Below are 24897 nucleotides of genomic sequence, written 5' to 3'. Positions count from 1 at the left end.
GGGCGGGCGGGCGGCTGCTGCCGTAGCCGTTGAACTCTTCCCCCGGCGATCCGGAGATGCCCCTCCGGTCGCCGGGTCGCTCCCGCCGCCGAGTCCCCGAGGGCGCGTAGGGTGACCCCGGGCAGAGCCCGTCGGAGGGGATGGCCCGGGGCCGAGCGTCTCCCCTCACAGCGGGTGAGGGCCCGGGCGGCCGCCGGGCTGAGGCAGCGAGGAGGGGGCTCGGGGGAAACCGCCTTCTCCTCGTACCCACCCAACGGAGCCTCCCTAAATGGAGAGAGACACACTTTATTTTATTCTTGAACTTCGCTTATTTATTTATTTTCCTTCTCTGGCTGGGTCTCCCGGCTCTGGGTGAGATTATTGAACTTACTTCTGCAGTGGCACCAGCGCTGAGGATGTGACTGAGCACTGTGGGGCAGGGAGGGGATGGAGAAAATCATGTTTTGTTTGTTAAAAGGCAAATGACATCTTCCAGAAATAAAAAGGCAGATAACCGGGGTTTTCCTAAAAAATGCAGGAGGTAAATAACTGTCTTGGATAGGAGCAGTTGTCCCTGATGAGCTGACATTTGTAGAACTAACACAAATTCTCTGAAATGATGCGTTTATTTGCAGTTACTGTTATCTTTAAAGCCTTATGCTCTGCAAATTCAAAGAAATGGGATGTGAATTTAAGAAGAAAGTTAATTTGTTATTTAATAAATTATAATGATTACTTTATACTTAGAAGGCATATGTCTCTGAGGTAAATGTTTGTATTTCTAGTAGAACCGAAAGATTCCCACCTCTAAATCTTTTTATCGTTATTATATGTCTTATACTGTAAACAAAGCTGCCCTTAAAATGCCAGTATGGGGCTGACTGCTGGTTAACATGGATGCATCTTACACCTTTAAAAGTATGGGTTTTCTGGTATCAATATCTCAGCTCTGAGACTGGAACAATCTAGAGCAGCTAATGTGAAGATGAGCTGCTGTATATTCTGTTAAGAGGGTTGGGTTTTTTTTGTCAGCATGGATATTTTGATCCATGTTTGTACCTCTTTACAGCCCTGACAGATTTAGCTGTGTCAGCAGTTGTGCTTAGAGGTGGGCCTGACCTTGCAATCTCCTGAAGAAGTGCCTGTCAGTTTCTTCAGACTTTTCTCTCATGTCTGCTCCACCCTCCTTAGAAGTGGAGAGTTCTTCTCCGCTCGCTTCTTCCTCCTTGTGTTTTAAATATGAAGGCCGTGCTTTATTTTTCCATCTGGTTCTTGCAGTTAGGGGGCACCGTTTACAGTTATGACCTGTCTGGCTCCGTGTGGGAGGCATCGATTTGGAAAAATGTGCTTTAAGCTACTGAGAAAACTCCCTGGTTTTTAGAACTACTTTTTTTGTTGTTGTGTTAAATGTAGCTGCTGATCTAGATCGCTCGTTTCTACTGACGAGCTGCTGCATAATTCTGTAGAACTGCAGTCAGCTCCTGGGCTTTTTTTATGCCGCTTGACAGGCTTTATGTGGGCTTGGTGCTAAGGAGTTCTCTCTGACCTCAAATTCCTTGATAGACAATCTGTCAGCTTTGGAAATTCCAGGAGAGTGGAAGAAAGAGGATACAGTGCCGGTGTATGGTATCTTTTCATGCATGTATATCAGCATTTCGTCTGTCCTTTGCTCCTGCATTTTATACTTGTTAGGTGCCTGGAATTGAAGGGTACAGTTTTTATTGGGTTCTTATGATTAATGCTGCCTTTTCCAGGGGTTTGCCACCACCGCAACAGCAACAGATGCTGAGCTTACGGGCAACAAATCAACCATCGCTGCTCAATGCCAATCCTATGCTTCAGCGGGCCTTACTCATGCAGCAGATGCAAGGTACTGTCGTTATGGGAGACGCTTACTTATTGGAGTTATTTAATCATCCTTCATGGACTGAAACCGTAGTATGGCTATTTCTTGCTGAACCATTGCAGTCCTTGTATTTGGTAGTTCTGTTTGTCGTCTTTTTTTTTTTTTCTCTTCAAATTTGTCCATAGTCCACATCACAGAGGTTCTTCAGTTGTTGAAAATCCCGTGTGCCCAACTGTTCACAACCAGGAATAGCACTAGAAGGTATCAGGTTAGATACGAAATACATGCCTTCCCTCTTAGACTTGGTGGAGCAAATATTTTTTTATCAATATATTTAGATAAAATACTTAGATTTTTATTATTTGTTTGTCTTTTTTGGTTGGAAGGTTAAAACAATTTATTTCATTGTCTGTTACATACATGCTAACCTTGTTTGCAGTAGATGCTTGTCTTTGTCTAAACTTAGTGCAGTACAAACAAATAAAGTATATTGTGGTAGAAAATGGTTCAGGTTCAATTGTCCTGCAAAATTTCGATTCCCTGAAATGACTGTCATTTGTGTGGTAGATAATATCGCTGTTCTTCCATCACTGTGTTTCCACAAGTGGATTTTTTTTGCCAGATGTGATGTTTTCAAAACAAATTTATGAAGCCGCCTTAATAATAGCATTGCTAACATAAAGATATTAGGAATAAAGCTGTTTTTATTTTTGCTTGTGTCTTAACCTGACAGCTCTTTTCAACACAGAAAATCAGTACCTGGGGTAGTTTTAAAGTGCCTAGTTTAGATTAATGCCTGCAGTTTTTGTCTTGCCTGTGAATCATGCCCAGATGTGAAGACAATAGATTTATTCTGCATGTCGTTAACTCCTTTTGTTCTCACTTGCCCATTTAACGAGAAGGCTCTCTAGTGACTCTAGTGGCTCTCTACAGATCTCTCTCAGGTTGTAGGGAAACTGGCAGTGAAAAAGGACAAGCCACGCTCTGAAGATTGGTGTATATATTTGTGTCAGGAAAAAAGTCTGACTCCACTTTAGTCAGCCATACTCCTTTCAGATACATTTGATGTTAGCGTGGGCTGACCTTTTCCCTAAGGCAAAATCTCTTATTGAGAAGTTGTGTTTAAATAGTATGCCAAGGACCTGAGGCAAATTAGATACAAGAGCAGGATAAGGTATGTTAATAAATGCTCTACATGCACTTTGTCTTAGCATTGTTCATCTTCTTTTCACCTCTACGTGCTGAGTTGAGTTGCAACTTCTCTTTCAATGATCTACACCAGCTAGCCACCAGTAACATGTAATATGGTTGCAATGTCCAGTGTAGCCCTTCTTAGGAATCTGAAATTTTTCGGTCATTTGGGTTTGGGTTACGTGTAAGAATATCTGATGCTGTAGTATTTCTGTACCTGGGAAGCATCAGCATAAATAATTAATTGACTGTATGTGGCTTCAGCAATGGGAATAGGAAAAAATAAATACTTCAAGTTGAAATGGATGTGCGGTTCTTTAAAGGTACTAAACCAAGAGCAGGAGATGATTTCTTGCTTTACAGACTTTTTTTAATACAGCTACATCTTTTTACAGTGAGAGATTATTTATGGTAAGTAATAAGAGATTAGATTACTTTTGAAGACAAACATGGCATAGTACTTCCTATGGTGTTGCAGGCTTTAAGCAGTGTAGCTTGTTTTTTCAGATTTTGGGTATCTGTCTCCAAACTTCTCTGCCCTGTTTTGACAGCTTCTAAAAAGCCAGAGTATGCACTAATTAAAGTGAGAAATAAAAAATTGCAATACAAGTCCAGGTTCCCAGAATGCTGGACAGCTTCTGAGAGTGTAGCTGAGGCATCAGTGCACTTCCATTCCCTCGCCCCTGAAATGGGGATAGCAAGGACTGCCTTCGTAAGAAATTATTGAGACTTAGTTAATAGTCTGTGGATGCTGAAAAGAACTGTTCAGAAAGCAGAGCATTATAATTGGAAATGGCAGAGTCTCAAGTGTCAGAGTTTAGGTTGACATGTTGAGCTTGCATGACAACCAGGTGGCAGAGAGGACTGTGGAATCTCTTGTTTGAAAAGTCCAGTGTTGTTTTACATGAAACGTTGTTACTGGCTTGTGTTAAATAGCATCCATACTATGGTGTGAGCTACCAGCTGCACAAATGTGGGATGAATTTTCCTTTTTTACAGAGAATTTTTGTAAAACGAGACCTTGTTTTTTGCAAACACAAGCACTAGTGTGCTCAGATCAAATAATTGCTCTAATGATCTTAGCCTGCAGTGACAACTGTAATTAAATAGCCTGATACATAGTAATAGTTGCTATTACATCAAATTGTTCTGTGGGGGCTGAAGAGGGTAGAGCATAGAGCACCCATACAGTGCTCAGTAAAGTACAGGGTCTTGCGTGGACAAGCCCTTCCCCTCTCTACCTGCTGCTCGTACCGGTGGAAGATTTTCTCTCTCCTTTGCATGCTGCAGCTGGTGATATGCTGTGTGTTTGCATTTGTAGGAAACCTGCGTGGATTTAACATGACAGCGCCAGCGCTGCAGCAGTTTTTCCCTCAGGCTACAAGACATTCCCTCCTGGGGCCACCACCTGTTGGGGTCTCCTTAAAGCCGACTCGGCTGGGCTTCCCCAGCCTTCCCTTCCAGCGGCAGAACCGGACCTTTCGCAAGGTGAGCTTGTAGTTTCCAACTGTTTGGGGGCTTTGTGCCCCTTTTGCACTTGCAGCAGTTGACTGTATCATAGGTGGAGAACAAAAGAGAAGAGAGAGAGCCTTACAGTGAAAACTACCTTTTGCACCATGCTGCTGACCCAGAAATGCAGGAATAAGTCTATCCCTAAGGTTCTTGTGGTCCATATTTACATTTATGATGCAAACGTTTCTTGTCACTTCTTGCCCAAGAGAGAGAACTCCTCTTAGCAGAACTGTTTAAACCTAAGATATAAAAGCAGCCTTTAGAAGTACCAGCTTCAAAGTAATTATAATAGAAGAAATCCTGGCTGAGTGCTTTGCTCTTCACAGAGACCAGAGTTCTGCCCCATTAGGCTTCCAAAGCAGTTTGTTGTTCCCAAATGACTTGCTCCTACCAATTACATGTCACTCTGCCTCTTTGGGCTGTTTTCTCTTTTTTGAAGATCAGGATCATATTTGTTCTTGTGGATTTTGTAAAATCTACATTTTTTTTGGTAAAAAAACCTTTCTCACTTTCCACCATTAAGAATTCTTCTGTATCCTGGAAATGGTTCTTGGATTAATTGACCGGTACTTCCCTCCTCTTAGATTAGCTTTTGCATATTTGGTCCCATTCTGTCAAAAAGATGTGGTGGATAAGGTAGACTTCCACTCTTGGACTGTAGTTTCTCCAGAGTTGAAAGGAAGGGGGATTATTTTGGACTATTCTTTTTACCTGCCCGTGCACTCTTGCCAGAGTCCCTCTAAAGTGACCCTACTCTCTGCACACAGCTGGGTCTCCTACAGCTGCTACTTAAAGCACTGGAGAAATACCATGGGCTGCCTGTGGAATTAAAGTGCATTGCTTTGTTTAATGATGTAAACTTACTTGAAGCAAGGCGGTCCATTGTAAACCATCTAGTCTTTTCCATTACTGTGTGCTGGAATTCCTGTTTCTGCCCCACAGTAAAACATGGGTGCTTTGGGCAGTGTGTTTGGTTTAAGGAAGGACCAAGATCTGGCAGTGACTCTCTGCCCATTGCAGGACTTCCAGAGGGTCCCTGACAGGAAGCGGGAACTAGATCCTGGTTCTTCATCTCAGACACAAGGTGATGAGAAAATGGAAATCCCGGAGGTAGTGCAAGCAGGGTCAGAGCAGAACAACTCCTCACCATCCACAGGTAAGGGGGAGCCTGTAGTGAAAGAAATGCTAGTCATTATAAAATTCTCTTAGCTATTCCTGCAGCAAAGACTGGAGATGACTTTAGTCTTAACCAGCTACATTTCTTGCTAATTGTAAATACTTAAACTGCCTCTGATAGCCCTCTGCTATGTGCTTTATATATCCTTTTTACCTGGATATTTTTGGTTTTTATAAGCTAGCTCTGTATCTCTGGCATGGAAGCCTCTCACTTTGACAGTGAGCCCCATTTAAGATGGGGGAAAAAAAAGAAAAATGGTTTGAAATTAAGGCTTCCACATTGCCTTACCCATGCTGAACTCAACATCTCATGGAGTCAAACACATGGAGCAGAACCAGTTGCAAGCAATATGCTAAGGAAAAGATGAGTTGAAAGAGTACTTGTAGTCCAGTTGTCAGAACAGAAACTGCTGGCACTGAATCTCTTACAGTGTCGGATACTATACAGATGTGGGAATGTTATTTCTGACTGAAGAGTGCCTAATCTAAAAATGGAGGCATATGATGAAGTTGTGACCAGTGTATATGCAGTGGTGAAAATTACCTGATTAAATGGTTGCTGTCAGATAGATATGCCACCTTGACTTACATTAATGTTCCTATGATCTGAGCTCTTGTCACCTAGGTATAGGACTAAGACCCACTTAGACATAAACATAGATTTCTTTCTTGACGACAACTTCATACAGTGACATCTGCAATAAAACTCAAATCTCTTAGATCATTATCTAACCTTGTCACTACAATTCTCAAATTCAGAATAAGCAAGCGTATAGTAGTATTTGCTCTAACAGAGCTTTATTGGCATTGGCCATTCAGCTAGGGAACATGCTTAAGGTGGCATGGTCTGCTTTGCTAAGGAGATCTTCTGTGTTCCTGCAGAGCCAAGAACTCCAACAGAATCTGTGTTGAACATTGAGCCTGCAGCAAAAAGACTGAAGAGGTATTTATTGAATGGGATATTGAAATAGTTACTGGGTTTAGAATTATTGTCTAATTTTATTTTCTAATAATTAGGGCTGTACTGTACTGGCCTGATGTCTAGCATGTAGGAGGTATTTCAGATGTTCATGGACAATTCGGAAGATCTCATGATGCTGAGATCCAGGGTGTTGTAGGGTCTCTGCTATGGGTGATCCAACTACGGGAATGAAAAATAAGAGATGCAGCTCATGTAAATGTGCAACCAAGATTCTTGTAAGAAGCAGAGAGGTTATTTTCTATTCTGATACATTTCTCTAATTTTCTTCCCTAAATGTCAAAAGGGAAATGAACAGCCACATATCAGCAGAGAGGAAAAGCCTTGGAATTTGTTAGGTGACAGTAGGTGTAGGATAGGGTAGTTTATTTTGAGGAATGAGAACGGGAAGGGAATCAATATTCCCTAGTATCCAAGCCTGTATCCATGAGAGTTGAGTTCTGTATCCCTTCTGTGAAGATTGTCTCGCCTGTACCCCTGTCTGTTTGGTAAAAATAGACAAAGGCAATCCTGTTATCCGCAAGGGACGTGCAGCGCGCAGGCATGCTGGCCATGGCAGGCCCGTCTTGGCGCTCCCTGCCTCCCGGATGGGTGCAGGAAGGAACAGATAAGGCTGTATTGCCATCTAGTGGGAAGGCACATCACGGAGCTCCTGGTGCCATCTGCACGGTGCTGTACCTCTCCCAGAACTGTCGCTGTTAGCTGGTGCGGAGGGAGAAGAGGAGGGAGTGAATACAGATTTTTGGAGGTATTGATTTGAGAATTCTCCAACATATGTTAATGACTGTGAGTCAGGACTCCTGGGTCCTCTTATCTTCCCTGTTAACAATTCACTGTGTGGTTTCGGACAAGTTTCTTCACCTCTGTTTCCCATCTGTAGATTAGAGATTAATGGCTAGCTTTAGGGAGAATATTCCAGGATTACTTTGATGTTTGAATATTACCTTGATCATGTAAAACATTACAGAGTGATAAATATTATGTGAGCAGGGACTATTGTGAATTAGAAAGTGAATAAATTCAATTAAAGCTAAGTTGAATGCATTTGAGCGTATGCTTTGTTAATCTGTTTGTCAAAGCTAATTTAATTTTAATTACATTAATATTTAGTAGGGTATTAATCAAAGTCCTGTTACATACATTGAAAAAAGAATCAAGTCTGAGGAATGACAGATCTCACTGCAGCAAGACTGCTATTAGGAAAATCCTTCCCTAAGCAGTAGTTAGCGACTGCTGGATTTGTGCATATATTATGGCTGGTATTTACTTAGAATAGATCATACCTTAGCTTTTTTTTTAAGTGTTTATGTTTACTTCCAATGAACAGATGATGGATCTCTGAAAAAAATAGTTTACTGTTCTCATATTGCCCTTCACAAATGATAAGGGCATTCCCCCCATCCATGTCACAAACTTCTGTTTCATGCTTCGTTGTTCCATTTCCCTTTGGCCAGGAATACCAGCCTCCTCCTTCATTTCAGGTTTTTCCCACTTCTGCCTTTTTTCATATGTACCATCTGTATGCCTGGAACAACATCCTCATTCCAGTGCAGAAAGCACTCATCATCTTCAAATCCTCCTTGAACACCCACTTCTTCTAGCATGGCCTGACAAGTATCCATATAATAGCATTTTGTCCTTAGATCATGCTCGTGATGGCTTTTGCTTCCCTAGATTGCTCCTTAGATTTGCAGTTTAGACTGCAAACCCTTGCCCTGGAGTGCTGTCACCATCTGTGTGTGGTATAGTGTTGAGCCTGCTGGCAGCACTTGACAAATAATGTTAATGCCAGCCACTCTTGTTTTCTTCGTGTTTGCACTGCCCAAACCCTGCTGCATATTTATAGCCATGTAACCCAGTTACATTATCACTTATCAATCTGATAAATTATGCGATGCGTGTGTGTTTGGATCACTGGATGCAGTACCTGCACAGTCTGCATTCTTGCTCGTGTAGAATGTGCTGCTCCTCGTTGGCAGAAGGACACCAGTGGGTGGGATATCGAGTCAGCCTGAGAGAGAAGACACTCGAGCCATGGCGAAAAGTGTTAGCCCTGGTAGAAAAATAGGGGCTGGAGAAAGATATTGTAAAGTACACTTTGTGCCCTCTGGAAGTCAACCGTTTATTCTCAGCAGTCCCCTCAGGATCTTTTTTTTCTCCTTAGCAGATCGCCAATACCAAATAAAACCCAGCAAAGTCCCTTTGATTTGCATCTTGTACAGTTCCACTTCCCCCACAAGCAGAACTGTAGGGACTCTGGAATAAAACACAACTGATACGAATAGAGCAGGCAGTTATGATGAAAACCCTGTAAGACACCATTGAGAACCCATTCAGTTCCCACAGGTCTCTGTTCCCTCGTGCACAGAGCAGCCTGGAGTACTGTCCGGGTGTTGCAGTTTCCCTGCAGGTCACCAATCGAGACAGGAGTGAGCTCTCAGAGCTCTTACTAAGAATATTTCCTGTACTTACTCCCTGCAGGCCTCTTGCAGGAGAGGGCAGGGAACCAAAAAATTGGTTGTAACCTTTTTGTCCAGATTATTTGGCTGCTGTTTCTGAATCTGTTCTAGAGTGCCCACTCTTCATTGTTTTAATTTATTTCTGCTGAATCCTTGCCTAAAATGCCACTTCCATTAGCTTATTGATGTGGGGGTTTCATAGAAAGTGTGGTAGTTTAGACCCCAGCCTGTACCTTGGTGTGTCTTCTGAATCTCTTTCTCTGTAACATGGCAAATAATTTTCTTGATACCCTTGAAGTGTGACCGAGGAGTCCGCATTAGAGGATGCCACAGACAGCAAGGAAGTAGGGGAGTCAAGCACCTGTGTCCAAGCTGATGGTGAGTTGCTGAGCACTGTGATTTGTACTTCTGGGCACTCCTTGCTGGTACTGCACCTGTAGATCAGCATCTGTAGGTCCTGTGGGTTTAATCAGAAATATCCCTCCTCCAGTCATACAGGATGGGGAAAGGAGGAGAAAATACAAGAACCAAATCCAGACATAATCCCCTAAAACCTATTGCCTACCAAATGCAAAGAATGGGAAGTTTCCCTCTTTAATAAGGATTTCTTTGGAGAAAGATTTGTGAACTGGGCTTATGGCCGACAGCACTGTGAGGAAAGCTCCCTGACTTCATTCAACTGCTGCTTTGTTTTTTCTGTCATTGCTATTTTGATTTAAGGCGGCTAAAAGGACTCCCTCTTCCTAGGTCCAGACAATGCAAAGGAGTACACAGCTGAAGATCTCTCTAAAGAGAGGAAATTCTCTGAGGAACCAAAGGCTCCTGAGGTGAGTAGACACCACTCCATGCAGGGGTGGTGCAGAACATACAACCTCCCCCTCCATCCCGGAGAAGCCCGTTGCCACTGGGAACCAGATGGCACCCACGTCTGGAGCTCTGTCTCCTGCTGTAAGCTGTTGTCCCTGGCAATAAGGCATAATATGTCTGCAATTAATGCGCAGTCTGCTCTGACTTGCTGCTTTTGTACTTCTGCTAGCCTGCACCTTACCTACTGCTGGCTGTTTGTGGATGCTGGGGTTCATTAAGATTTCAGTATTCATCTGGAAAGACAGAAAGTTGAATCGAAAGAGCCACTGAAAAATATATGTATTGAGGGCTGTACCTAAATACATCCTTTATGTTGCTGAAGAGCAGATGTAAAAAAATTCAGGTGATGGCAGTAAAGATGCAGCTGCTGTGGCACTTGCCGTCACAGCAGGCATGGGCAGATAGTGGGAGTCTGTGCTTTTGAAAGGCAGCTTGCAAAAATGAGAGACAGGTGAAGCCAGCAACCTGAGAGTCTTTTGCATGAAATACCTTGCTCACATGCTAGTTGTTAAAGCAGGATCTTATGCTGTGTAAATCTGTAAGCAAAGATTTAATCCATGGTGTGAATCAGGCTTGATAGTCTTCCATAATTGGAGGCATTTGTTGACGTGATCAAATGTATCATCCTGGCCTTGTTTCTTAGTCCATCAGGTGTGGTGCTGAGCTGCCTTTAGTTCTGCAGTGGAGAAATGTGAGCTGATTGTGTACCTTACCAACGCATTGTTTGTTGCTCCAGTCTCCAGAGACTGGATCATACGGTGTCTACAGAGCCTGTAGAAACAACCATCTGTACTAATAAGCCTGGTGCTATGACATGGGGATCACTGATTTAGCAGTGTTGGGAGAAAGAGCGTGTACGAGTCTTTCTGATCAGCCTCGTGGATTCAAGCTTAAATGCATTTTCTTAAGTGGTAGAGAGCCTAGGTCACATACAAAAAGCAGGTGTAATTTTTAGTGTCTTCTACTGAGAGATTGGACTTAATCTAGACTCCTTCTTTTGGCAGGTGTTGAGCTCTGGAGGTTCGCTGAAAGTGACTATCCAGCAGAGCAGTGAGAGCAGAGCTATCAGTACAACAGCTCTGAAACCAGGGCACTGGACCTGTGAGGTGGGCACAGCTGATCCCAACCCTGAATCGGTCCTTAAATTCTACTGTTATATCTGCAAGACCAACTGCTGCAGTCAGCAGGTAAAAATCCACAGGTCTGACTGGGATATGGGTGGTCAGGAGAAGTGAGTTAGATGGCTGGCTGCCATGGGGAGGTGCAGCAGGAGACTTGTTAGCAAGGGCTCATGCTTCAGGAACAAGGAACATAAAAAATGACGACAAGCATGTAGATAAAATAAAGCTCTCCTGAAGAGCTGGCAAGCGACCTGCTAGAGAGCGAATGTGGGTGGATGCACAGGCAGCCATGCTCTTAAGCTTTTATACAATTTCATTGTTAAACAGCAGTCAAGAGAATGGAAAGCATAGCTCATACTTATTATTTTCTGTATTTTGAATACATTTAATTTTTTTTTTCTCCTAACCTCTCTCTCAGAATTTCCAATCCCACATGGCTGGAATTCAGCACCAGCAGCGACTTGGGGAGATTCAGCACATGAGCAATGTTTGTTTTGTTTCACTGCTGCCCATGGTGAAGGAGCAGAAGGTGCTAGCAGAAAAAGATGGGTAAGTGTTGGCCTGCCCCAGAAAACTCAATCTGAATGTGGACCTACATGGGTTCTAAAATTCCTCATTGCACCAGGGTGCCCCTGTGTTCTAGGTAAGGTACAAAATCCCTTTGGTTTCAGGGGCCTTAATCTCCTTCAGGCAACTTTCTTCCTGCTGAAGGATACCAATGTTGACTTTGACCTGCGGTGTAGTTTTTAATACCGTAGATCAGGTCGGAGGCTTGTTTTAGCTGGTGCCGTTCTGTCAGCGTGAGCTAAAGCAAGGGCTAAAGGGCTGGGAAGGGGAGAAGATAAATCCGAGCCTGTAAATATAGGAATGCTGGGGAAAACAATGCCGAGAACAGATTGCAAACTGCAGTATTCCACGGAGAATGTAGAAAGGTGTGACTTACAGATATGTCCGTTGTCGCTTCAGAGAGACCCAGCAGCGATGGTGTAACACTTGTCAGATACACTTCACAGGGGATCTAATCAAACATCGCAGGACCCAAGAACACAAGGTAACAACCATAGCATGGATTTCATTTTTGCACTGACCGTTCGTGGGGATTGAGTGGAAGTGTCTAGCATCTCCTGCTCCCCAAACAGCAAAGGAAAAGTGATTGGAGCGGAGAGATGCACATAAAGTTCTGCCAGTAACATCCCCACTGTCTAAGGGCACTGCCATGCTGCCTCCTGCCTCTGAACACTGGCATTGTTGGAGCTTCCAGTTGTCACGCTGTGTCAGTATGGCCTGAAGCACCTCTAGTTTATAATTCTTGACTTTTCTCAATAAATATGGCCTATCATAAACTCACCTAATCAATTGAATGGGGGAATTGGTGGGCAGTCTGTAAATTTTCAAGCTAAAATGTAGGCAGGCCATCATATTTATTGGCTCTTAGGGGAGAAGTGCCAGAACACCTTTTATAAACCACATTTGTTTTGCTCTGCATGTTTGCCATCTTTTTGGCAGATAAGAGCTAGGGAGTCCTTTCTGCTGAAAAGAAGACTCTCTTTGTGGGCTCCCTGTTTTAGATGCAAGGCTGTGACTTTGTTTCACTCAATATTTATCCGCATTCCTCTGAAATGGTACCTCTTGTGACTTACTGAATTGTCCTTCTTTCCTTAGCTGGCCAAACGCTCACTTCGTCCTTTCTGCACTGTCTGCAGCCGCCACTTCAAGACCCCTCGCAAGTTCGTGGAGCATATGAAGTCCCCTGAGCACAAACAGAAAGCCAAAGAGGTAATACTGCCTGAGTGGAGAGCTGCGCAGGACTGGAGACAGCTACACTGTGGAGCAGGTTAACTTTCTGCTTCCCTGACTATTGCAGGGATGAAAGGAAGACATGCAGTTCTTCCAACCTGTTTTAATTTTTTCATCTTTTGCTAGACTTCAGTTGTTACACCTTAAAGAAATTGAGTGAAAAAAAGGGTCAAGGAATTAGATGTGTCTAGAAGCAAGACAGCTTTGTGCCTCTCTTGCAGTCCCTTCTACTTGTCAAATGTAGTCTGTTCAGAGTTTGGGGTCTTCCTTGGTTAAATGGAGAGTGCAAAGTTGATCTGATCTTTCTTTTCTGTACCTGACAGGTGAGGCTAGGAGAGAAGGAGTTGGGCAGCCCAGAAGATTCAGAGGAGTTGATCACAGTGGACGCTGTTGGCTGTTTTGAAGATGATGATGATGAAGAGGAGGAGGAGGAGGGGGGAGCTGGTGAGGAGGAAGACCTTGATGTAGTGCTGATAGAGAATGAGGATTCTGCTGCCAAGCAGGTATGCCATGCAAAAGGAGAAAGGGTGACCTGTCCGAGAATCTGCTGTGGGATCCTGTGACTTAGTTGGTCTTGGCTGATTGAGCTTAGGGTTTCAGAAGTCCAGTCAACCTTCCTTGCACCCCACAGCAGGAGGGTGAGCGCTCTGGAGTTCTTCCAGAGCACAGGGCAATGCAAAAGAGAATCAGGCACTATGTTTGGGATGCAGGAGGGTGTTTCTGCTGTGCTGTACAGCTCCTACTGGTGTCTTCAAACATTATGATGTTGTTGAGGAGCATAAGCAATGTTTTTTTCAAGGGAAAGAATTTCTGACAAAGATATTGACATAGTCTCTCTGAATAGCCCAGCAGTAGCTTAGTCTCATAGGAAACATATGTGTGGAGGTTTATCTTGATAAATATTTTCCCAGTAGAGAGCAGTTACAAAGAAGGAGATACATGGCTAAGCTACTTCAGGCTTGGAGTGCAAGGGTTGTTTTTAACCCTTGTAATGAATTGGCCTGCTGACATTGGGTTTTGTGTCTGGCCCTAACCAGATGCTGTGCAAATCCGTCTCTGGTATGTGAATCCTCTGTTTTGCTCCCAAGCTTACTAGAAAAACGTAAGAGCCCGGGAAGGGAATTGGCATAGATACAGTAGGCACTAATTTTCTTTTGGTTTCCAGACTGGGCTGAAGGAAGTGTCTTTGGAGGATTACGAAGGAAGCGAGAAGTATTGTCCAGACACAGCCTATGGTAAGCAAGCAGAGTTAAGCACAAAGGCCCACAGAGCCTTCTCTGGCCACATGCTGTATCTGTAAGAGAGGATGGTCTCTACCTACTGCTATAAGGACTTACTGGGCCATGGTGCTCCAGCATCTGCATCGGACTGGTGCAAGTCACTGCTCTGCCTGGAGAAAGGGCCAAACGTTGCTTTATTACTGTGTGATAAAACATAAGGATGTGATTGATATTTGTGAGCTGCCTTTTGCTTTGAAGAAGAAAGGATGAGAGCCAGATACCTTACTAAGGTAGGAAGTGGAACAAGTAGGGCAGGAGTACTGAAGAAAGTAGGTAGCAAATGAGGGATGCTCTGGAAAGACGGACCCTGAAAGCTTATTGATTAGAATGCTTTCCCACAGAAATGCAGCTTGTATAGAGATATTGAGCAGTACTGACAGTATCGAACTCTCTGTCAGAGCCCAGACTGTGCATGTTTCCTCCACTTCAGAACCCCCACGCTCTACCTAGTGGTTATTGATATGTTGCTGGACTGGTGGGCAGTGTTGCCTCCAGATGGCTGTCTTGGGTCCCCACCCTATAAGCGGTTCTGACTTCAAACCTCTAACAGCCCCTCGTGTTCTGAGGAGGGCAGCTCTGCAGAGGCTGTTTTGTGCCCAAGGAGAGCTCTGTTTACACCAATCTTCCATATCGCTGTAACCTTCCAGTATCGTGTGGCAGATGGAATAATGATTCATGCTGTGAATGTTCTCTGCGTGTTCCTCTTGCGCGCCTGCTGTCTTCTGCTTGGTTTGATCCCATTACATTAGATCACATGTTCTCTGTAGTTTTCCATTGTATTCTTTTTTCCTTTTTCCCCCCCTTAATGCTCTGTGTAGTTTCTTTGCTCTGGCAGCCAGATTTCTCTCTGAATATCAACCACACAGCCATTCCATGGTAAGATGAGATATTCAGCAAGTCATCTTGCAAATCTGTAATTAACAGAGGCAAAGCTTTCCACTTTTCTTTTTCTCCTTCCCTTCCCCTTCCCTTTTAACATGCTTTCATTATTTGAGTTCCATTCAATGTGATCTGTGATTTCCCTTCCCCTCCCGTTTCGCAGGCCTGGATTTTCTGGTCCCCGTCGCAGGTTACCTCTGCAGGCTGTGTCACAAATTCTACCATAGCGACTCTGCTGCCCGGCTCGCACACTGCAAGTCCCTGATGCATTTTGAGAACTTTCAGGTTAGACCCTTTGGCGATTGCATGGCCTGGCATTTGTTACCCCCATGCGTGTCTTCAGCGAATCCACCACGTTAGCTGTCTTGTCTTCAGTTCATTTCCATCATCCTTGGTGTCCACTGTGCCATAGCTTTCTCCTGGTGTGCTTTGTGTTTGTCTCCCATCACCCCTGTAGATCTAAAACCAGTCCAGTCCTGCTTCCCAGCTACTGCTGCTGTCATCTTGTTGCCCATTTCTGGCTGGAAATCTTCCTCAGAGTGTCTGCTCTGTTTGCTGAACCTGTGGAGTCTGTTCTTCAGTCTAGGCCTCTTCTCTGTTAGACAGATTACACATGGGTCAAGATGGGGAAAGAACAAGAGACAGAAGCTGTTCCTTTTAAAGAAAGCTGGTACATTTGCATCTTTTCATGCGATACTGCAGGAACAGCTCCTTTAGCCAAAATTGTGGGTGTGATTCATCCATGAAGGGGCCTGGTAAAATCAGATACTCATCTTAGAAATCTGGAAATTTAACATTACAGACTCTTTATGTGATGGAAGCTACAAGCTGGTGAGAGTCCATTTGGTCCCCAGGGTCAGCCTGCAACAGGAAGTCAGTCTGTCTGTCTGTCTGCTACCCTTTCCTAGAAACTCCTTAGCACAAAGCTCTGCCAACTGATGCTGTTCCTTTGCTTTACTGGCTCCACCTAAAGAAGCCGTATTGCCCCTTGCTGCTTTTGTATCTAGAAGCTTTTCCTACTGGGCTGGCCTGGAATCTGCCTCCATTGTTCTGTCCTTGTTGACTTGCCAGGGGGTGAGGGGCCTGGATTAGTACCTTGTGGTGGGTACGCAGGGCTTGCACTGTCTCTGCCCTCTCCCATGACCACTGCCTGGGCCCTGCCTCTGCAGGAGAATGGTATTCCCTGACCCTGGCAAGGAGGGAGGCTCCCACACTGACTTTGTCCTCTGCCTGCACCCAGAACTTGCTCCAACAAAAGCCACTGTGCTTCCCTACCCGCTTTTGATAGTGTTTAAAAAAAAAACAACCACACACACACACCCCAAACCTCCCAAACTTCATGTTTTTCTTCTAGTCTTCAGACAGGTTAACTATTCCTAGTCAACTGTCACTGCCTCCAGTAAGGGGTGGGGTGCTGCAGAAGCCAGCACTTAGAGCAGTGGATTTGGAATGGCAAGTAGCAGAAGACCACAGCTGTTCCTTCATGGTTGCTCATCCTTTCCCACTCCTGCAGCTAGTCATTTCAGGAATGAAGGAATAGGCCTTGCAGTTTCCCTGGCTTATTTTAGATCAGCTTAGAGTGAAACCGCAGCAGCAGTGTGTATGCCTCCCTTTTGGCCTGCTTAGAGCTGAAATCAGATGCTCTTCAAATAGATGCTGGAGCAATCTGAGGGGATTATTTATGACAACAGTCCAACCTTAAATATCTGCAGCCAGATGACTATTATTCTTGGCTGCCTAGGTGCATTGGGGTTGTCACAGTCTGAGTTAAATCATTGCCAGTTTCTGGGGTACTCTCATCAGAGTAGCTCATCAGAGGGTTTCAAAGCAGAGAATTGTCTGCTGGTGAGGCAGTTCACAGAATCACTCTGAAAACAAATTGGCATGCTTGCACCTGGTTTAGTTTGGGTACAACATTATGACTTGACTGATGTAGTTCCAGTGCATTATGATATTGTGCATATTCCACTATTTGAGGACAGAGAAAGAACAAGCCTGCAACGATAAACTGAATTATAATGTAAAGCTGCCCATCTGATGTGCTGTAATTCCATGTTGCAGACTACAGTAGCACTGCTTAAGGCAGTGATGAAAGCCAGTGCGCTCAAAATAATTTCCTTAAATTATCACGTCTAATGCTAGAGCCAGTTCAAGGGACCCTTTAGCAGAAAGCTGGAAGTGAGTTGATTGTGGAGGGAACTGCTATGTAAAAGAGGGAGCTTTGTTTTACTCCTTTAGCTCATGCTCTGTCCGGGTCTTGAAGACCAGATTCCTACTGCATGTTAGATAGCTATACAGAGTTGCTGTTTTTCTGAAATCCAGTCTTGAAAATGGCTAGTAGCCATTTTAATCTCTTTACAGACCTCTACTGGTTCATTGTGATAGCAAGTGCAAATGAGTAATTTTATTGATGATATGCTTACCTTTATTCTGTAGAGAACCTCAGCACCTTGTAACAAGAAGTGGTCCTGTCAACAGTTTCACTGACTGCACAGATTGTATCAACACAGTGAAAAAATCTTAAGCTTTCAACTTAAGTCTTGCTTTGGCTGATAAACATTAAATCATACCTCTGTAGCTGAGGGCAGTGCATAGCCTCATGTATCCAGGGTCCATGTCCAGAGTTATGTCCTGGCAGCAGCTGAAGCAAGAGCTGTCACCTGCACTGTTACATCTACAAAGTCCTGAGTCTGACTGAGATTAACAGTTGCCAAAACATGATTTTTGTCTCGGGAGCCACAGGTCTGCCATGCACTCGCTCAGCATTAAGTAATGTGAGAGGGACTTCAGGTTTTAATATCACCACTTTTCCTCACAGGAGCTGACCCTTCACTGTTTGAAAGCCTCAGCAGCCAGGCCAGGAGAGCTGCCGAGATAAGTCGTGCCCCTGCAGATTCTAGCTGGCATTCACCACTGTTTTTGTACAGGTTTTCCTGGACCAGCTGCTACTTGCTGCAGTGACAGTAGCTCAGCTGGGCTTGTCTCTCATGTTGGTTTGTTTGTATTTGCAGAGATACAAGGCAGCGAGGCATCGTGCCACAGCTGCCTACCCCGAGGCTCCTTTGCATTCCCAGGGCTCCAGCTCCCAATTGCTGGATGATCCGAAACAGCCTCCTGCTACAACAGCAGATACCAGCAAGAAGGTGAATGATGATCATGGGATAGACAAGGAGGGTACAGAGCTGTCAGCCCTGCAAGAACAAGCTTTGATGCCTCCAGAGGGTAAGGGTGAGCTGGCCACCTCTGTAGCAGAGGGCAAAAGCCTAGCCAGCGTGACTGATGATGTATGTGGAATCATGGTTGCAGAAGAAGAAAATCTACAGGAAGAGAGCAAGTCCGCTACCACTAGTGCCGACTGCCCACTCCCTGAAGAGAACCGCACTGTAGGGGAGTTGTTGGGACACACTGTGTGTAAGGAGGAGGAAGCCAATGCAGCCAGGCAAAAGGAAGGCACAAATGACTGCCAGGATCCAGGGAGCGGAGGGGGTTTAGGACAGAATGAGGCAGCAAACACAGGCCAGGAGGCAGCAGCAGAGCCTTCCTCCCTAGCCAAAGGTGAGACAGCTGGTCTTACCTCTGCTGGGTGCAGACGCTCGATGAGGCGCAAACCCAGATAGAGTGGCCTTAAAGGGAGAGTCCTTTACATACGATATTTGCTGGAAATGTTTATTTTCTGAGTCTTTTAATAGAGCAAAACCCTTCAACTTTACTGCTGTTTTTATTTTAAGAATAAAATAAGCCTGGCTTTAGCGTGTCTAATACAGGGTGGTGTTGGTTATTACTTGCACAGTTGGGATACAGCAATTATGTGGAAAGCCTGAGGCTTGGATTGTTGAACCTGAAAGATGGTAATGTGATTCCATAGGGGACAAAGTTCATGAAGTAGATGGATGGAAACTTATTTTTCACTGAGAATTCTTTGTAGTTCCCCTCGTTTCCTTTCCAGGCAGAGGAAAAACCTATCTCTTGGGAGACCGTGTGCCCAATTCTGTTCCTCAGAACAGTTTCCTTTCAAAGGTGCACACTCTCGGACAAGCACTGTGTCCTAAGCTAGGCAAGAATGTGCATCTTGGTCCTTTGTTAATAATAGAAGGCTTAATACAATCTGTTCCCATAGTGGAGAGTCTCAGGAACAAATTTTGTTTCAAACTGATTTTAATAAAACAGATTTCTTATAAATAACTTCTTTAACTTTCCAAAAAACTCCTTTAACTCTACAGAAGTAGAACAGTAAGACTTGCTTCACAGTGCTGGCCCCAGGCAATCCTGACAAGATCACAAAGTTTCAGACCAGAATGCTCATGTGTACTGTCAAAATGTACAGGGAGGACTCTGCTCACAGCCCATGGCGGGCAGGCCTGCCTCTTTGCTCTGTATAGCTAATGCTGTGGTGGGGGCTAACCAGGCTGCTCTGCCTCTCTCTAATGCCTGAGACCTTAATAGCAACCTAAGGAGTTAGGCAGCTTCCAATTATAACAGTCAAAAACATGACCCTGGTAGCTTGTCTTCTCTGCTTGGAAGGGTATAGAAGTGTCCAGTGATCTGGGACCATCAGCCTATATTTCTTACATCACAGTTAACGTGAATAATGGGGAAGCTGTATTTTCAAGGCAGGAGCTGGTCTAGGGCCTCCGCCTCCAAGTCTGTCACTAGAGCTACGCTTAGGGGCAAGCCTGAAGTCAGGACAGCCCCTGCCTAACATGCTTTTTGAGGGAAGAGGCTAGAGCCATAACACTCCTTGCTTGGATTTAACAGTGTAAAAGAGCAGATATCATTTTTACTGTTTGTGAAGAGGGTCTGCTTGCAAACAACCTCTGTAGCATCAGGTTTCCTACAACAAGCTTTAACCAAGTGTCAGTGCCAGGCTCGTGTTGAGGCGCAAAAAGAACCAGCTCTCCTACATCCACCTGTGTGCTTCTGCACCTATCACACAGCTAAAGAATAACAACGTGGAGGTGAATGGCAGGACACAACCACAGGAACAAGTAACAGGCATGAGGTACCTCTTCTATTCAAGTTTTACGTTAAATCGGTGACCAGTAAATGTCCCCGTAGCAATACCAACTGAGAGTTTGTGGCCAGCACACTAGACAGGAGGCTGTGGTCCCTGCACATCAGCTTCCATGTTCTGCTGCTCGCTTTGCTGCTGGAACTCCAGGCGGGTCTGGCGGTTGGACTCCAGCAGTTCTTTCAAGCAGGCGTGTAGATAATCATTTTTCTCCTCCAGGTGATCCAAGCAGGAGTTGATCTGGTCCAGCATGGAGTTTATTGCTGCATATTCTAAAAGGAAGGGAAATGAGAGACTGAACAATGTAAGTATAGTCACTGCAGCCAGTGAAGGCAGTGAGAGCTCTTGCTAAACATGCCCACAGCATTTTGGCTGTGCCTTATTTGCCACTGGGTGCATGAAGTAAAATGCAACTGAATCCTGCATATGTTGTGTTCCCCAATCAAATGAGACCAATGGGAAGCTGGAGGACTGGTAACAAGATCTAAGGCAAGTTACCTGGGCAGTCCAAACCCATTCTTGGCGTATCTGACAGCCTTTGATCTCATACATAAATAGCTGACCACAGGCTGAGTGCTAGCGCACAGTGATCCGCACTGCAACAGTACCAAATAAATCCCAAGGGCAAGTTAGCCTTTTTAGCTTCCTTAGGGATCATCTTTCCTGATGAAGGTGCAGGCATTTTGGCAGCGTGCCAAAGTGTTTACATTCTGTGAATTATTTGTGCAGGGCTCCCAGGCTGGGATGTGCTTCACAAGGGCCTGTCTGGGGTCAGGCTGCCGAGACAGCACAGCCATGGCTGTAGCAGGAGCAGGAATGAGCCCAAAGGTGCTGGTAGTGGCACCATTATTTCCAAAGGGAGGTAAGCGTGGGATACCAAGTTCAACTACAGAATTTTCATGCACTGTGGCTTTGGGTACTTCAGATTAAAACCAAACTCATTCAGGATGATCCTGACAGTTGGTTCCCTAGGTACAATTTCTTATTCATAGCATTTGTTTCAAGTGCAGAAGTGTTAGCCTCAGTACAATAGCATTTCACAGGGATGTGTATTAGCACTGTTAATCAGATGAAGATAGCTGTGCTACTGTGATGAAACACTTGCTTTTGGATTGCTCCAAGCGATGTTCACACCATCCTAAAGAATAACAAAAAACCAAACTGAAAAACCAACAAGATAAACCCCTGCTGACAAGTTACTCAGGAACCCCGGGGGCATTACAGGAGACCCCAGGCGGAACCAGTCCCATGTTCCTTGCTGAAGCCGCATGGGCTGAGCGAGTGCAGAGAGGCTGGCATCTAGCTGTGGCTCGCGAGCTGACATTTACGAGGATTGTGGGCTGCAGGACAGGGAAAGATGCCTGCGTGGGTGAGACAATCCCACACCTCAATGGCTGGGGCTGGCTGCTCTCCATCTGGCTCCTCCGAGAAGCTGGGGGAGCATCAGAGCCAAGTGTGACACACGCAGTGCCTGGCTGGAGCGCTGCTCTGAGCTAACGGAGGGTATAGAGAAAGCGAGGAGGATGAGGCTTGAGCCGTGCTGAAATTCCCCAGCCTCAGAAGCCCAACTTTGCCCCTCTTGGCCACCTCCTTGACGCTTCCGTAGGCAGGGTGCCCTGGTGCCCAGTGTACCGGGCCCAGGCACTGCCATTACCAGCAGCTTTAAAAGAACTGTGAATATTTAAATATTGCAGTCATTTGCATTACTAATAGTTAAGGAGAAGTTTCATTATAAAAAAACAATTGTCCTCCTTTTCTTATACTACTTTAGAGCTATTCATAGCAGTATTGCAGTCTTTAATTTTTTGGAGAATGGCATACGTAGCTTTTAAGCTTTTTTATAAAAGTTTGGTCTTGCAGGTATATGCAGACGTGGCATTATGAGCAAGAGCACTGCTGATGTCCTTGCATTCAAAAACCAATCCCACAAACACATTCTTTCCAAAAAGGTGGCAATTACCAGTATTCTTCAAACCTTGTTTCAAGGTATGTGACGATGTCTGTGAGTTAGAACTCTTTACTTCAACCTAGTATGTGATGCACTATGTTCCAATGAAATGGTGAGCAGATCCCAAGCAGATAAAATAACTGGTTCTGACAAGCAATATTCATCAACTTGGCAAGAAGTCTGTAATCCCAGCAGAAGCCTAATTGTTCTCAGTGCCTAGAGCTCAAGCGAGGGCTATATAAGTTGTGCAGCTTTGGGAAGAGAAAAAAAAAATTAACAATTTTAAAATATTCTGTAAAAACATTTTATTTTATTGTCTTCTTTTGGTTGCAAGCTTGGTCTATTTTTGTGGAAATGTAACCACATCCCCTAATGAAAATGTTGACCAGGAGTATGGCAATTGCATTGTTCACCATTCTGCATTCTTACAAGAACGGTTGCCAAAAACAAGGTTTCTGATTTGAGATCAAGGAAGTGATCCACAGCTTCAGCTCCACAAGACCAGGAAATAGCTACAGACCTTTATGACCAGCTGCTGCACACAAAGCACCAACTAATTACAGGCGGAGTGACTCAATGTAGAGCAGATTTAGTGACTTTCTCCATCACATCCAATGTGTCTCTTAGCTTTTCAAAAAGTTTGAAACACAAATCACTGTGATGACGCAAAGTGATGAATGCTCTTGGGGTGTTTCAAGGCAGAAATGATGCTCCTGTCACTGCAGGTGGATCACAGCCACAGCTACAAGATTCACCTGTGCGAATCACATCTGGAAACGGTGTTTTGGGAAACAGCATAACCCAAATCTTCACCATTTTCAAGAGAAGAGTAGCAAAGTGCTTACCCTTTGAAAGATTTCCAATTTTAAGAGTGACCTGTACATACACATTACAGTTCTGCCACTGTCTCACTTCCTTCATTGGCTTTTTCTAACTGGACAGGACAGCATCAGAAATTTCATACCTAGGTGCTGTAGAAATGCCTGAAAGTGGAATCTGCCAAGCTAATTACATTAAATTCACTTTTTCCACCCATGACTACTTCTCCCAGACCTGCCTACATGATCTGTCCTGCAATTTCAAAATCTGAACATCCTCTTTCTCCTTGGTCATGCACACCCCATACACCCGCAAAAGCACAGAATCATCTTTTCACAAAAAAAAAAAAAAGACCCCCAAGGAAGCATGCAGGAGCTCCTGCCCCATCACTGGGCGGGAATCATCCCAGCCCCACTTGGTTTCAAAACCCGCCGTCCCCGCAGCCCCTCCCCCCCCGCCGCAGCGCAGCGGGCACACCCTGGGCGTCGGGCACCTCTCCCAAGCAGAAGCAGGAAAACATCTGGGCACATCTGGGCCTTGCCACCCGCACCGCCAGGCCCACGGGCCCGGGCCAGGCCACCCAGCCCCACCGGGGGCCCGGGCCAGGGCAGGCGGCACTGCCCCGGGCCGTCCCCACGCACCTTCCTCCCCGAAGCTGTCCCCGTCCTCGTCCTCGTCCTCGTTGCCGCCGGCGCCGCCCACCGCCACGTGCGGCTCCCCGTTCGGCCCCGACATCCCGCCGCCCTGCGCGACGCCGCCGGCCGCGCCTCGGTACCGCCCGGACGGCGCCTCGGTGCTCCCGTAGGGTCGCTAGCCAATGGGAAAGCTCGGCGTCGGCGCGTCACGCAGGCCGGCCGACCGGCGCTGGGGTAAAGTCTGTGGTTAGCGCGCAGGGAGCCGGGCGTGCGTTGCGCGGACGGGAGCGGCGAGCGGCGCTCGGTAGCTGGGCGGCCACTGAGGGCAGCGCGCAGGGGCGGGCAGCTGCGCGCTCCCCATTTCTTGGGTGTTTTCCGCAAGCGCGTTCCCAACCCGAAGCTGTCGCCGTGCCCTGCTGTGTCCTCAGCGCCCCCCCCAGGCCTCCCCGTCCCCAGGGCTGTCCCAGCCACAGCACACACCAGCACAAGCGAGTGGATTTGGGCACGAGGTGAAGTTGTCCTCAGGGGCCGCCATCGGCACCCAGCGCTTCTTTCTGAAGACCACATATGACATATATAAGTTCACAGATATGAGGAGGCCCCCTCGGGCCACCCCGCGGGTGCTGAGGCCGCAGCAGCAAGGGCTTTGCTGCTGAACTCCAAAATGCAGCCCCGCTTTGTCCACTGAGCAGTTTGAACCCCCTCAGGTCACCTTCAAACCTCTTCCCTGAAGGAACGAGCGCGATTCACTTTGCCCTTCTTTGTCTTTGGCCCAGTATTGGTCGTACCTCAGGCGCCCTGAGATCTAATCGCTGCGTGGTTTTTTCATCCCCGGGAGAGATGTCACTGGGATGAAAATAACCTGAAATTAGAGCGTTAATTCAAGCAGCGCTCCCGAGATGAACCCGGTTTGAGGGCTCCATTATTAAGTGGGTATTTGGGGCAAGGAAGAAAGAAAAGGTTACATCCTCATTTAAAATCACAGCCAGCTCTTCTCCTTTCTGTGGGGTAACCCCATTGCGCAGTGCTGAGTTGAGCCCATGCTGTGCCCCAAGTAGGGAAATTGAACTTAATGTAATTAATGGACAACGAATAAGATGACGACTTTCAGCATGAAGGTTTGCGCTCGCACTGTGGGTATGTGCCGGTCAGAAGCAGCAGCCCTCATGGCAAGAGAACAGAGTATTTTACTTCCACTTTGGTATCTTCTCCGCGAACCCGGATTTTCTAATTACTGCGAGAGAGCGGGGCCGCCCTCTCCGTGGCTCTCCGCAGCCAGACGGCCTCGCCGTGCTCGCCCGCTGTAGACTTTAACGCCGTTGCGGCTTCTTTTACCTCAGCGGTGCGCCGGTGCCGCCATTTCGGGGGCGGGGGAGGCGCAGAGGGGGGGGGGGGGGCCCT

The 24897-nt window shown here is 45.8% G+C and overlaps 2 protein-coding genes across 2 annotated transcripts in view; one reads left to right on the top strand and one right to left on the bottom strand.

The window, feature by feature from the left end:
• The window catches only part of CIZ1 (CDKN1A interacting zinc finger protein 1), a 19923-nt gene extending 655 nt beyond the window's left edge, over positions 1–19268 (top strand). Inside the window, exons 2-15 of the mRNA XM_010570979.1 lie at positions 1734–1849; positions 4338–4504; positions 5549–5684; positions 6587–6647; positions 9441–9520; positions 9890–9969; positions 11014–11196; positions 11549–11679; positions 12097–12181; positions 12793–12906; positions 13251–13430; positions 14093–14162; positions 15250–15371; positions 18098–19268. Coding sequence (XP_010569281.1) covers positions 1734–1849; positions 4338–4504; positions 5549–5684; positions 6587–6647; positions 9441–9520; positions 9890–9969; positions 11014–11196; positions 11549–11679; positions 12097–12181; positions 12793–12906; positions 13251–13430; positions 14093–14162; positions 15250–15371; positions 18098–18703 — 2131 coding nt within the window. The 3' untranslated portion in view covers positions 18704–19268. The remainder of the gene's footprint in view (positions 1–1733; positions 1850–4337; positions 4505–5548; positions 5685–6586; positions 6648–9440; positions 9521–9889; positions 9970–11013; positions 11197–11548; positions 11680–12096; positions 12182–12792; positions 12907–13250; positions 13431–14092; positions 14163–15249; positions 15372–18097) is intronic.
• Positions 19224–23612, bottom strand: LOC104833942 (chromosome unknown open reading frame, human C9orf16). Its single transcript, XM_010570980.1, has 2 exons — positions 23503–23612; positions 19224–20366 (listed from the first exon to the last, which is right to left on the bottom strand). Exons 1-2 carry the CDS (start codon positions 23594–23596, stop codon positions 20173–20175), a joined length of 288 nt encoding a protein of 95 aa, XP_010569282.1. The 5' UTR covers positions 23597–23612; the 3' UTR covers positions 19224–20172.
• Between the last annotated feature and the right edge of the window lie 1285 nt (positions 23613–24897).

This window comes from Haliaeetus leucocephalus, unplaced genomic scaffold (assembly GCF_000737465.1).
Source record: "Haliaeetus leucocephalus isolate CR32 unplaced genomic scaffold, Haliaeetus_leucocephalus-4.0 Scaffold306, whole genome shotgun sequence".
Lineage (NCBI taxonomy): Eukaryota > Metazoa > Chordata > Aves > Accipitriformes > Accipitridae > Haliaeetus > Haliaeetus leucocephalus.
This window is presented reverse-complemented; position numbering and strand designations above follow the sequence as displayed.

What these genes read in the sequence shown, in the direction of transcription:
- LOC104833942 (XM_010570980.1), bottom strand. Translation starts at nt 23,596, where the DNA reads ATGTCGGGGCCGAACGGGGAGCCGCACGTGGCGGTGGGCGGCGCCGGC. An exon ending in GGACAGCTTCGGGGAGGAAG is followed by an intron (nt 20,367 to 23,502) that starts GTGCGTGGGGAC and finishes CCTTCCTTTTAG; the next exon opens with AATATGCAGCAATAAACTCC.